This window comes from Nelumbo nucifera, chromosome 1, assembly GCF_055504915.1.
Source record: "Nelumbo nucifera cultivar China Antique chromosome 1, China Antique-T2T, whole genome shotgun sequence".
NCBI lineage: Eukaryota > Viridiplantae > Streptophyta > Magnoliopsida > Proteales > Nelumbonaceae > Nelumbo > Nelumbo nucifera.
In genome coordinates, this window is record NC_142649.1 from 60,275,996 (window position 1) to 60,287,158 (window position 11,163).

An 11,163-nucleotide genomic window follows, 5' to 3' on the forward strand; every position below is an offset into this window, starting at 1 on the left:
CTGGGTCTGTTTTTCTGGGGTGGGGAGGAGTTTGCCAGGAGAGCCTTTGAGAAATTCAGGAAAAGAAAAAAGGAAGAGTTATTGAAGAAAAAATTACTTTCCAAAGGAAACAAGGTCTGGGATGAGGATGTCTCGGACCAGGAGGATGATGTTCTCACGGATTTAAACTGAAGGGTGGTGTTTCAGGAAAGGGTTTTGATTGGGTCAGCTGTCGGGCCAATGTTTTTGATTTCTTTGGGGATTTGCTTTGGGTCGATTTCGGGTTTTATCTTGGGTTGGATGGGTTTTCAAGCCTGTAATCTGTGGGGTATTTGGTTCTTTATTCTTCAAAGAAAAAGTAATGTAAAAAGTTCTCTCTCAAAAAAAAAGTATGGGTTAGGTGGAAGCATATCCAGCCCATCCAGGATTAATTGACATTGTATATTTTACATTTCTATCTTGAATTAATAGCAATTTTAACAATCAAAAATATTAATCACATCTAAATAATAATTCATCAAAAAAAATCACATCTAACTAATATGAATTTAGATTCTAATCAATTGGAAGATACTGATTAATTAAAACTGACAGCAGAGTTTCATGATCATTAAATAGACAAGAAGATAAGAGAACAAGGTAATGCAGTCTACCTGAAGAAGTTGGGCCATCATATTAGAATCACGCCTCACATGCTGTTGGAAGGCTCCAGGGTTCACAGCAGATCCATCTGGATTAAAGCTAAGATCATTGCCGGGCATACTGAGATCACTCAAGGAGAAAAAAAAAAATTAGCATAGGGCAGTTTATCAATGCAATGAAATGATGGCTAATCGTTAAACCTCCCTAAACAACGCAGTGAACCGATTACTAGACAAATACACACACACACACACACAATATATATATATAAGATATTAATGCAGTATCATATTTAAGTCAATAAAGACAGAAAAATATGCAATAAAAGAATGATATAAAAGATGTAATTTACTGTCTCTTTTGCAAACAAAAAAAAAAAAAAGAAAAGTAAGATACATTGAGATAGGGAGTGGTAGTCTTTCTTTTCAGGAAAAAAAACAATGCAATTTGAATTATTTACTGTGATCCCCCTGTTTGTGCCTTTGTGGTAATTCCATACCGGCACATAATTGATCGCAAGAATAACTAAAAGAATTTTTTTTTTTGATAATTGAATAACTAAAAGAATTCTTTCACCGTTATTCTTTATCTTATGCCTTGTCTGTATTCTATATATCATCACCCAACCATGTATCATCAGAAATGTTAAAATGTTTAACGCAAATAATGTGCATATAACAAAATAAAGACATGCAAATAGAACTTTAAAATAGTTTTGTGGTTGACTAGGTTGGCTATTCTGACCAGTTTTCAGTCAATCTAGTCGATCTAGTTGATGCTTAGCCCTAGGTGACTGCATCATAGGCACCACCACCAACTAGTTAGTGATGTATTTGGTATGATCCTCAGCTGGCTAATCACTGACTAGTTGACATTAATAGCACTAGACTAGACCAGCAAGATGTGTGAGTTATAATATTCTCTTTCTTCTTACAAGAAGGAACCTATTTCAAAATTTTGTTTGTCATCTGCCAATGGGGATGGTTGGGACTTTGGTTTTAGAAGGGGTATTAGGGATGGGCAATGCTCCTCTGTGGTTGAGTTGTAATCTAAACTTGGGAGTGTGTTCCTGGATCACTCTTGTGGGGATAGTCGTATTTGGCCAGCCACTCCTGGTATACCAGAACTTCCTAAGATTAAGGCATTCTTTTGGGAAGTGGTGCTAGGTAAAATTAACACCTCTGCTATGCTTCAAAAAAGAAAGACCAAGTTGGTGTCTCTCGCCCCACTTCTGTATCCATTGCAAAGCTAGTGGTGAGCCTATCTCCCATTTACTAATCTTCTGTTCTTTCATGAAATTATTGGGTGTTCTTTTGCTCTCTCTTTGGTTGAAGGTAGGGTCCTCCTCAAGATGTCGCCAGCTTATTCAACCCCAGGTTTCTTAGAGAACCTAAAAAGAGAGGTAGAATTAGGTGGAGGGCCACTAGAGCTGCAATAGTTTAGACTTTATGGGAGAGAGAAGTACTAGAATCTTCAAAGAGCTTAACAAAACAAAGGAGCCAATCATAGAAAGTATTTTTGAAAGGTGTTCACTGGGTAAAAACAATGAAGATCTTCAAGGAATACACAGTGGATGACTTTCTGAGAGCTTGGGGAGTGGTTGCAGCTTCTTCTTCAGTGTGCAATCAAATACATGAATAATGGAGGCATCCAATTAACAATAGGATCAAGCTGAATTTTGACGGAAGCTCTCAATTCAGGTCCCTCTAGAATAGGAGGTGTATTTAGGGATGGCAATTGTTCGATTATGGCCATGTATTCGGGTCCAATAGGGACTGGAGACTCCCTAAATGCAGAAATTACAGCACTGTATAAGGCTAGCTAAGCAGTTAGAACACAGATAGGTGGAGGTAGAAGGGGACTCAAAATTGATGATATCACGACTTCAAAGCAGAAACTGAGCGTGGACTCACATACAAGCTTTAAGGGAGATTGGATGCATTGCCAGGAAACTTGAAGCTACCTTTTCTTGGGTCAGAGGATCTGCAAATGGCTTGGCAAACTTATTAGCCAAGCAAGGGGTTGCCAGGGACCAATTGTTCTGGGCTGTGATGTATCATATTCATCGGCTCCAGGATGTAATTGCCTGGATTATAATTATGCTTTATTATTATTAATGATATGTTTTTATAATTGTTATTATTAATGAAATGTTTCTGTTGTTGATTAAAAAAGAAAGATGTGTGAGTTATAATAGAAAAGTGGGGGAAAGGAGAAAAAAGAAAGATGTTCACCATACATGCTATATATAAAAAAAAGGGAATAGAAATAAGAATAAAATAAATAAAACCAACATAAGAAGCTTCAAATGTCACAAGAAGCAATACCCCCTCCTTCTGAATCTCTGAAGACCCCTCCCAACCCAGCCGCTGTCTGATTGCCAGTAACTCCCATCAAAGTTAAGTTTAACAAAGTTGGCTGCTGATTGTCTCCACACCGTGATCACTATTTCCTTGTTTTTAACCAACAATGTCACTTCCTTCCACTTTCTCAAAAAATGTCATTTAGAGAGAAATTTTGGAAATCCTCCATACTCTTAACCCAACGGACAACTTTTATTTTTACTGTGTCCATGATTTCCATTTCTGCTCTACTCTTATCCTTGAAGATCCTCTCATTTCTTTCTACCCAAATAGTCCATATCAAGGCGGATCTCACAGCTTTCCACATCATTGTCCCTCTTTTCTTGGCTATCCCAAGAAGTTTGGATCAAAGAAAGAGCCTGAATTTTAGGAGGGATTGGCTTGCTCCAAAACTCTCACCTGGAATGACACCCTTGAGGTAGAAAGCTGAATCAAGAAATTCAAGAAGGAAGTACAAGTGAAAAAGCCTTCTGAGGAGATAGACCATACCCTGTTACCCTCAACATATTGATCCAAAAAATAGAGTCAAGTCTGGCCAAAAGAAGGATAAGAGTAAGGGTGCCCACGAGCCGAGCTCAGCTCAGTTTAAACTGAGCTTCGAGCTGAACTCAAGCCTGATATATAGGCTTGTTTGCTAATCGAGCCAAACTCAAGCCCAGTGAAGATCGGCTCATGAGGCTCGCAAGCCTAATCGAGCCTAGTATAATAAATAAATATTTTTTTATTATATACATACATACATACATATAAATATATATAATAAATCATTTTTATTATATATAATGATATTTTATATATAATATTTTTATTTTTTATGTATAATAGTAAATAATTTTTATAATCCTTATTTTTTTGAGTGTAAAATAAAAATAATTTTATATGTATATTTTTTTATTTTTTATATGTATAATAATAAATATTTTTTATAATTCTTAATTTTTTGTATATAAAATAAAAAATATATATGTATAATTTTATTTTTTAGAAAACAATTGGCTTGCAGACGAGCTCAAGCTGAGCCAAGCCAAGCTCGAACTTGCGAGCTTTGAATCTAGCCAAGCTCGAGCTCAAGTCTCTAGCTCGAATCGAACTCGAGCTCGAGCTCGAGCCTAACACAATTTCAGCGAGTTGAGCTCGAATGGCCAAGTATTCAGCTCATCTTGGCTCGAATCCACCCCTAGATAAGGGATTCACACTCCAATTCCCTAAGACACCTTCTAAAACCAAAATCCCAATTTAAGCCCGAGGCAAAGAAGATCACAAACTTAGAAATGGGTTCACTTTTGTAATTGGACGGTGCGTAAAGTTCAAAAAATTGGACCTTTAGTGGCTGAATACCAATCCAAAGGTCCTCCCAAAATAAGACTCTTAGCCCATTGCCCACATCATACCGAATGAGGTTAATAAACAAAGGATATACCACATAAATTGTTTTCCAGGGAGAAAAGGAATTTGCATTGGGAGCTACCTTTGCATACCAATATTATCCACCCATACATGTATGCTTTCAATAACCTTGTGCCAGAGCCTATTTCTCTCTAGAGGAAACCTCCACAACCACTTTCCTAAGAGAGCTAAATTCTTCTAGATTATGTTACCTAACCCCACCCCACCCTTCTATTTAGGTCTACTAACATGTTCCCATTTCACCAAGTGATCTTTCTTTCCATCCCCCGATTCCCACAAGAAATCTAGCATTAACTTTTCTATCTTCCCAACAATTTTGACAGGAATGCGAAAAATGGTTAAGAAGAAGATGGGAAGATTGGCCAAAGTGACTTTGATCAAAGTAATCCTTCCACCCAAAGAAATGTAGTTCCTCTTCCAAAAACTCTCAAATCTTAGGTTCCACCCAGGGGAAGTCCTAGATACTCCAAAGTCCAATTCTTGACTTCACAACCTAAAGACCTCTGCTATACTAAGGACTTCCCCATCTTGCAAGTCCAGCCCACCAGACAACTTTTCCCCAAGTTGATCCTTAAATTAGAAAGCTTCTCAAAGGATCTTACCAAATCTGTAAGATTCCTAAGGGTCTTAGGACTAGTCTCCTCACAAAATAGTATTATGTCATCTACAAATTGCAAGTGGGTAACTATAATATCATTCCTTCCCACCTCCAACCTCTAATTAAACCATTCAAATCCGCCTTTGTGATCATTCCACTCAGGACCTCTGCAATCAAGGTGAAAATAAAGGGGGATAAGGGGTCACCCTGTCTCAATCCTCTTTGAGCTAGTAAAAAAACTCTAGCAAACCCAATGATCAGAATTGAATATTGCATTGAGCTCAAGCATCCCTTAATCCACCACCTCCATCTTTCCCCAAAACCGGCTTTCTCCATAACTTCAAGAAGGAAGGACCAATCCACCAAATCATAAGCCTTTTCCAAATCCAGCTTACTAATAAAACCTTTCCCACCTTTTTTCTTCTCTACTACCCATTCATTAACCACTAAAATCTGGTGAACAATTTGTCTACCTTCAACAAAAGCTCCTTGGGATTGTTGAAAAAGAATTATGTACAACAGTGATTACATCCCCCATATGTTGGACTAGTCCAGCTACCAACCACAAATTTATCCTTTTGCTTACACCATTACAGACTAACCCCCACTCCTAGAATAGTTGTCCCCTGTTTACCCCTTGCTTAGCTATAGACCATATTATCAGCCACATGAGTAGCTAACCTTTGGACCCATGAGAAAGTAGGTTCCAGCTCTCCTTGATTAATGCTTAATTTCCCTCATTATATGTCATGAACCTTGGTAGTCAGTTCTTAGCCATACTGCTACTACCTTGGAATCCCCCTCCACCACCAAGTTCCTAAGATTGAGAGGTTACCCAACCTTTTAACCCCTATAGTGCTGCTAACAATCTAGCTCTTGTTGAGTATCCTACTTCAATAGGACCTAAATATGGATAATATGGTTCCAGCACTCCTCCTAAATACACCTCCAACACTAGAGTTCCCTGGGTTACCTACACTAAAGCTGTCAAAATTTAGCTTGACTATTTTGAGGATGGCCTTTTTTTGAGGTCCTTAAGGTTTGTTTTTGTACAGCTTCTCATTGTACAAAGGACCTGTTGATTAATATAATTATACTTTACCTTTGCTCAAAAAAAAAAAAAAAAAAAAAGCTTGACTTGGTAGAGAGGTTGAGGGGTACCAAACCATTTGGATGAGGGTTCTAGCTGATGACAAATGGGTCTCTCTTTTCTTTTATTTTTTTTTGGCTTGCTTTGATATTATGGTTGATGTTGAGATTTTTTTTTTTTTGATAAATGGTTGATCTTGAGAGTGTTACCTGTAAACTTTCATTGTTCCGATCATAACTTTTTTCCTTCCAATAAGTTCTCCTTTTATTTTATTATTAAAACAAAACTTAGAGAACAAGTTGATTGGTAAATTATTTAATATACCAAGGTATAATGCAATTATACAAACATGAAACTTCAAAACAGGATTTAAGGTTGAGGTTCCTATGTGGCAAACACAATCAAGTGTCATCATAAACCTTGAGTGATGGTACATGCATTAACAATCATAACCATAGTTTTTTGTTTGAAGAGTAAACTAGAAATTTTATTAAAAGAAAAAGATCGATTACATGTAGTAGGGTGACAAGATGGCACCTAACTAACAAAACAGAGCAAAACTGAACTAGGTACAGTCCAACACTAAGACCGGTACAGATACATCATTGAATCTCAAGCAAACACCAGAAATTTTCCCCCAAATATGATCTGTTTACTTGATCGAAATCTGGTAACACCCAAACCCAATCTGCAATTAGCTTCCCAACCAGAGCCACCAGAACTTCTGTGTTCTTGAGTTTGTCTTCAAAAATCCTTCTGTTCCTTTCGTTCCATAGTGTCCAGCACACAGCAAATGGGAATGCAGCTCCAAACTACCCCTGCTTTCCTACCTCCCCCAATTCTTGGCCAGGTGGAGAAAATTTCTGCTGCAGATCTTGGCTGAATCGTACTTTTCCCAAATAAAAAAGTGTAACAACTCCAAATTATTCTTGCAGTCTTGCAGGTAGAAAATAAGTGCAGAACAGATTCTTCATCTGCACTACACATGACACAAAAGTTTGCCATATGAAAACCCTCTGCTCTTCAGATGATCAGATGTTAAGATGCTGTCCATGGCAACCAGCCAAGCAAAAGCTTCCACTCTAGGTGGAATGGGGTTCCCCCAGATTCCACCCTTATAATCTGATCCCTGCTGGTCCTTTAACATAGCTAGATAGAAAGATTTCACTGAGAAAACCCCATTCTTGCACTCTTTCCACCACAAACCATCCCTTGAGGAAGTGGGTACCTCCACTTTCTGAAGCAAGTTCAACAACTGAACACATTCTTCTATATCCTGGTCTAGCTAGGGTCTTCTGAATTTGAGACACCATACAACCTTTTCTCTGCACACTTCAAAGCATTGATCAATTCTTATCTGGTGTTCAGACAGCCTATAATGTTTCAGGCACACTTCGCAAAGCTTCCCTACTTCACACCACTCATCTTCCCAGAATCAAATTCTTGCCCCATCTCCCACCTTAAATCTGACTACATCTTTAAACTCTTGATTGAACAACATGATCCCCTTCCAAACACTCACTCTGTAAGAGTTGGAGACCTCCCTTGACTCCCACCCAAACCTCACCAACCCATATTTTCCTGCTACAACCCTTCTCCAAAGGGACTCCCTTTCCTTTTCCAACCCAAACCTCCACAGCCACTTTCCCAGCAAGGCCTTATTGAAAGTTTTAACTCATCTAATACCCAAGCCACCATGTTTTTTTGGCCTACACACTATATCCCATTTCACCAAATGAAACTTCCTTGCACCACCAACTCCTTCCCAGATAAAGTCCCTCCGAATCTTTTCAATTTTTTCTGCCACCTTTGCTGGAACCTTCAGAAGAGATAGATAATAAGTCCACAGACTTGAGAGAACACTTCTCACCAGTGTAATTCTTCCAGTCTTCCCAGCAGAGATAGGTATTTGGCTTTTCATCTCTCTAGCCTTTTCTCTACTCGTTCAATCACTGGCCTCCAAATCCCTGCTTCATTAGTTCTGGATCCTACCGGAAGTCCTAAATATAGGAAAGGTAGATCACCTGTTTGGCATTCAAAAACCGCAGCAAGATGGTCCAGCTCCTCCTTCCTTACCTCCCCTCCCCTATCCCAATTATCATACTCTTACCTAGGTTAACTTTCAGACCTGTAAGCGTCTCGGAATTTGCTAAAATAGCTCTCAGATTCAGCACCAGTTCCTCAGAGGCAACAATAGTTGATGTAGTGGAAAGTTAGGCATATTGTATAACTAGAAGCCGCAGCAGAGAAGTTCTTTAATAAGTGTTGAAGATTGAGTTTCTTAAAAGCAAAACAATGAGGAAAAATTGTAAAAGTTGCTAATCCAAGGAAAAGAGCACTTTTCGTAAGAAACTTAAAAGGCAAAAGGCTAATCCCATCAGGTCGCAACTAGAAAAAGGACTGCTAATAATGCTACACATAAAGTCTAGTTCATCAACTCCAAGCCTTATCCCAACTATATGGACCTGGCATCATGAATCCTGTTTTGCCATTCTGTTCTTTTTTGAGCATGAAAAGACAAATCAGGATCTATGATCATTTAAGTTTGGCATAGACAGAAGCATCATCAGAAAGGAGGCAAGAAAAAATTGTGCACAGAGCTCTAATCTGTTCATTGCATTCTAATATTGTATAAGTTTTTTTTTTTATTTCAATGTTAATACTGAACTAATTTTCTTTCCCTTGTACAATGTAGTTAAAGTGTCAATTAGGCATGTTGTATACTATAGATAAAATTCTATTGGGCAAAAAAAGTAATTATTCCCACCTTTTATATATTGACATTTAGTGAATGTAATGTATGTTGAATCAATATGAGTGTTTTAGACCTAAACTTAGCACTATTAATCCCTTTGTGCACTGTGGGCATTTTACTTTGAGACAGGTTGGTTATTCAAAAATCTTCTTATTCTTTTCTGAAAATAAGGTGCTCTATAGTTGTCATTAGATTGTTTAGTGGTTTACTTCATAGTTTTGAATTAACATGTAGTTACATAATACTTTATGTATTATTATATATACATTACAGGATATATCTCTTTATTTAATGACACCTTGGCAACCTAGTTGTCACCTACACACCAACTCACTTCGCCAGTTAAAAAGACCCACTTGCCTTAACCACAGTGCCATGGGTCTGTAACACAAAAGGTAAAACCAGTACTTTTTCTCTCCATCTATTTATTTGATATAGAAGATAAATGATTTAGGCTCAGTTTGGAAAGAATACAAATACAAATATGTACAGTGCAAATACATACAAAATACAAGGCTTTGTGCTCTACATATTTGTATTTGTACTCCTTCCAAACTGAGCCTTAAAGACCGTTATGGTAAAACTTGGGCTCACAAGAATGACAAGTGTGTTTGAGTAATGCAATCACAGTAATCTATAGTGCTTTGGATGAGCTTAATACATGATAGAGTGGAAGAATATGAGGAATTACAATTTAACATGGATAAAACCCTATATAGTCGAGTTGAAAAATAAGAATCAACCTCATATAGTTGGGACTTGGGATAGGACTTTTTTGATTGAGTTGAGTAGATGGATTTGTGGTTTTTGTATTTGTACTGGACTGCCAGTGATCTAATGATAATTGGAAAAAAAAAAAGGAGAAGAAAAAACTAAAACAAGAGAGTTGAGGTCATTAATCAAGACTAAGAACTGTTTGATAAAAAGAAATGGAACCAAGCCATGTAAAACGGTGGTTATATTGAAGTCGTAGGTATAATCTAGTCAGACTATATAAGCCTTTGGCAGGTAAGATCAACCATGAGTACTTAAACCAATGATGATCAAAAAAAATGAGTACATAAACCAAGTTATATACCTGAGCCCAATGCAACCCACACACAAAAAAAATGAAAGTGTAATCCAAACGAAGACTTCTATCGGAGATTACGGATTTGACCTCAAGCATCCATCAATCTAAGTGACGTTATAACTTATAGGGTAATGCCAATTGCCAATGTAATTTGCAGATGTTTGTCAGTGGGAAAGTAAATCGTGCTAAGAGATACCTAGAGGAGGCACGAGATATCATCATCACTAAATCCCCATCTCTAACACCAAGGGAACTTAACCGATCAGAATTCCTGATCTCACTTCCATTGAAGAGCAATTGCTGCTGTTGAAGTGACACACGGGTCTGTAGAGATAAAAAGCAAGAATCGGGAAAAAAGGAAATTAAAAGAAATAAAAAAATAGAAAACAGTTAAAAAGAAAAGGGGCTATCGACTATTTATGTCTTCTCACCTCCACTTCAAGCAGTGCTTTCACGTTTTCAACCTGTTAATGCACAGCCCAAAGCAAATAATAGAAGAATATAAGAAAAACATACTTCATACTTCGAGATGGAACAACCTAGCTCGATTGCAAAATAATTAAATGTATGAAATACAGTAGAATGTAAGAAACAGTAAGGTTTGGGATAAGAAATGGGTGTTACAGATTCATCTGGATCAACGTCTAATGTGATGAACTGTTCGTCGGCGGTCATTACAGTGATCTTCATCTTCTCAGATTGGAAAATAATTTGGACCTCTTTCAAGAAATTTTCCAAAAATTGTCTTCAATTTTGTTGACCAGAGCCAGAATGAGTTTTTCCCCCCTTACTCGCGCATTGATTCCTTTGAACGACAGAAGCGGAAGCCGAAAGGGGGGTTAGCTCGCCAGTGTCACGACGGCTTTTCGATTGTACGAATTCCCCACCAGTCAACCACCAAAACTCGGCCCAAAATCGAGCCAGTCAAGTCCACTGTCCACGGACCACGGTTGAGTTCAAGGTCTGTATTAGATGGGCCATAACGGTCCAAGATTGCCAAGCCGGCCCATAAACCCATCTACCGTGCCGATCAATCGTTTAGAGGTTCGGGACTCGGGAGAGGACCGTTTTCTAACGGGAGACCGGATTTTCTCCTCACACACTTACACGCACATCACCATGCATTGATAACATCTCCCGCATTTATTAATTATTATTGACGGGAGATGTTCTTAATGCACGGTGGATGTGCACGTGAGACGCCCATTCGCGAAGAGCAGATCCCGTCTCTTCTAACGGTGCCCGCTGCCGTTTAGG

At 38.1% G+C, this 11,163-nt stretch overlaps 1 protein-coding gene across 2 annotated transcripts in view; it reads right to left on the reverse strand.

The window, feature by feature from the left end:
- The window catches only part of DDI1 (ubiquitin family protein), a 63,744-nt gene extending 52,939 nt beyond the window's left edge, over positions 1-10,805 (reverse strand). Inside the window, exons 1-4 of one of the 2 annotated variants that reach the window (XM_010254682.3) lie at positions 10,531-10,805; positions 10,338-10,370; positions 10,103-10,230; positions 633-741 (exon numbers count right to left, since the gene is read on the reverse strand). In XM_010254682.3, the coding sequence (XP_010252984.1) occupies positions 633-741; positions 10,103-10,230; positions 10,338-10,370; positions 10,531-10,596 (336 nt within the window). In that variant the 5' untranslated portion in view covers positions 10,597-10,805. Of the gene's footprint in view, positions 1-632; positions 751-10,102; positions 10,231-10,337; positions 10,371-10,530 lie in introns of both variants that reach the window. The other variant, XM_088903167.1, reaches the window with a different exon arrangement.
- Positions 10,806-11,163: the final 358 nt, after the last annotated feature.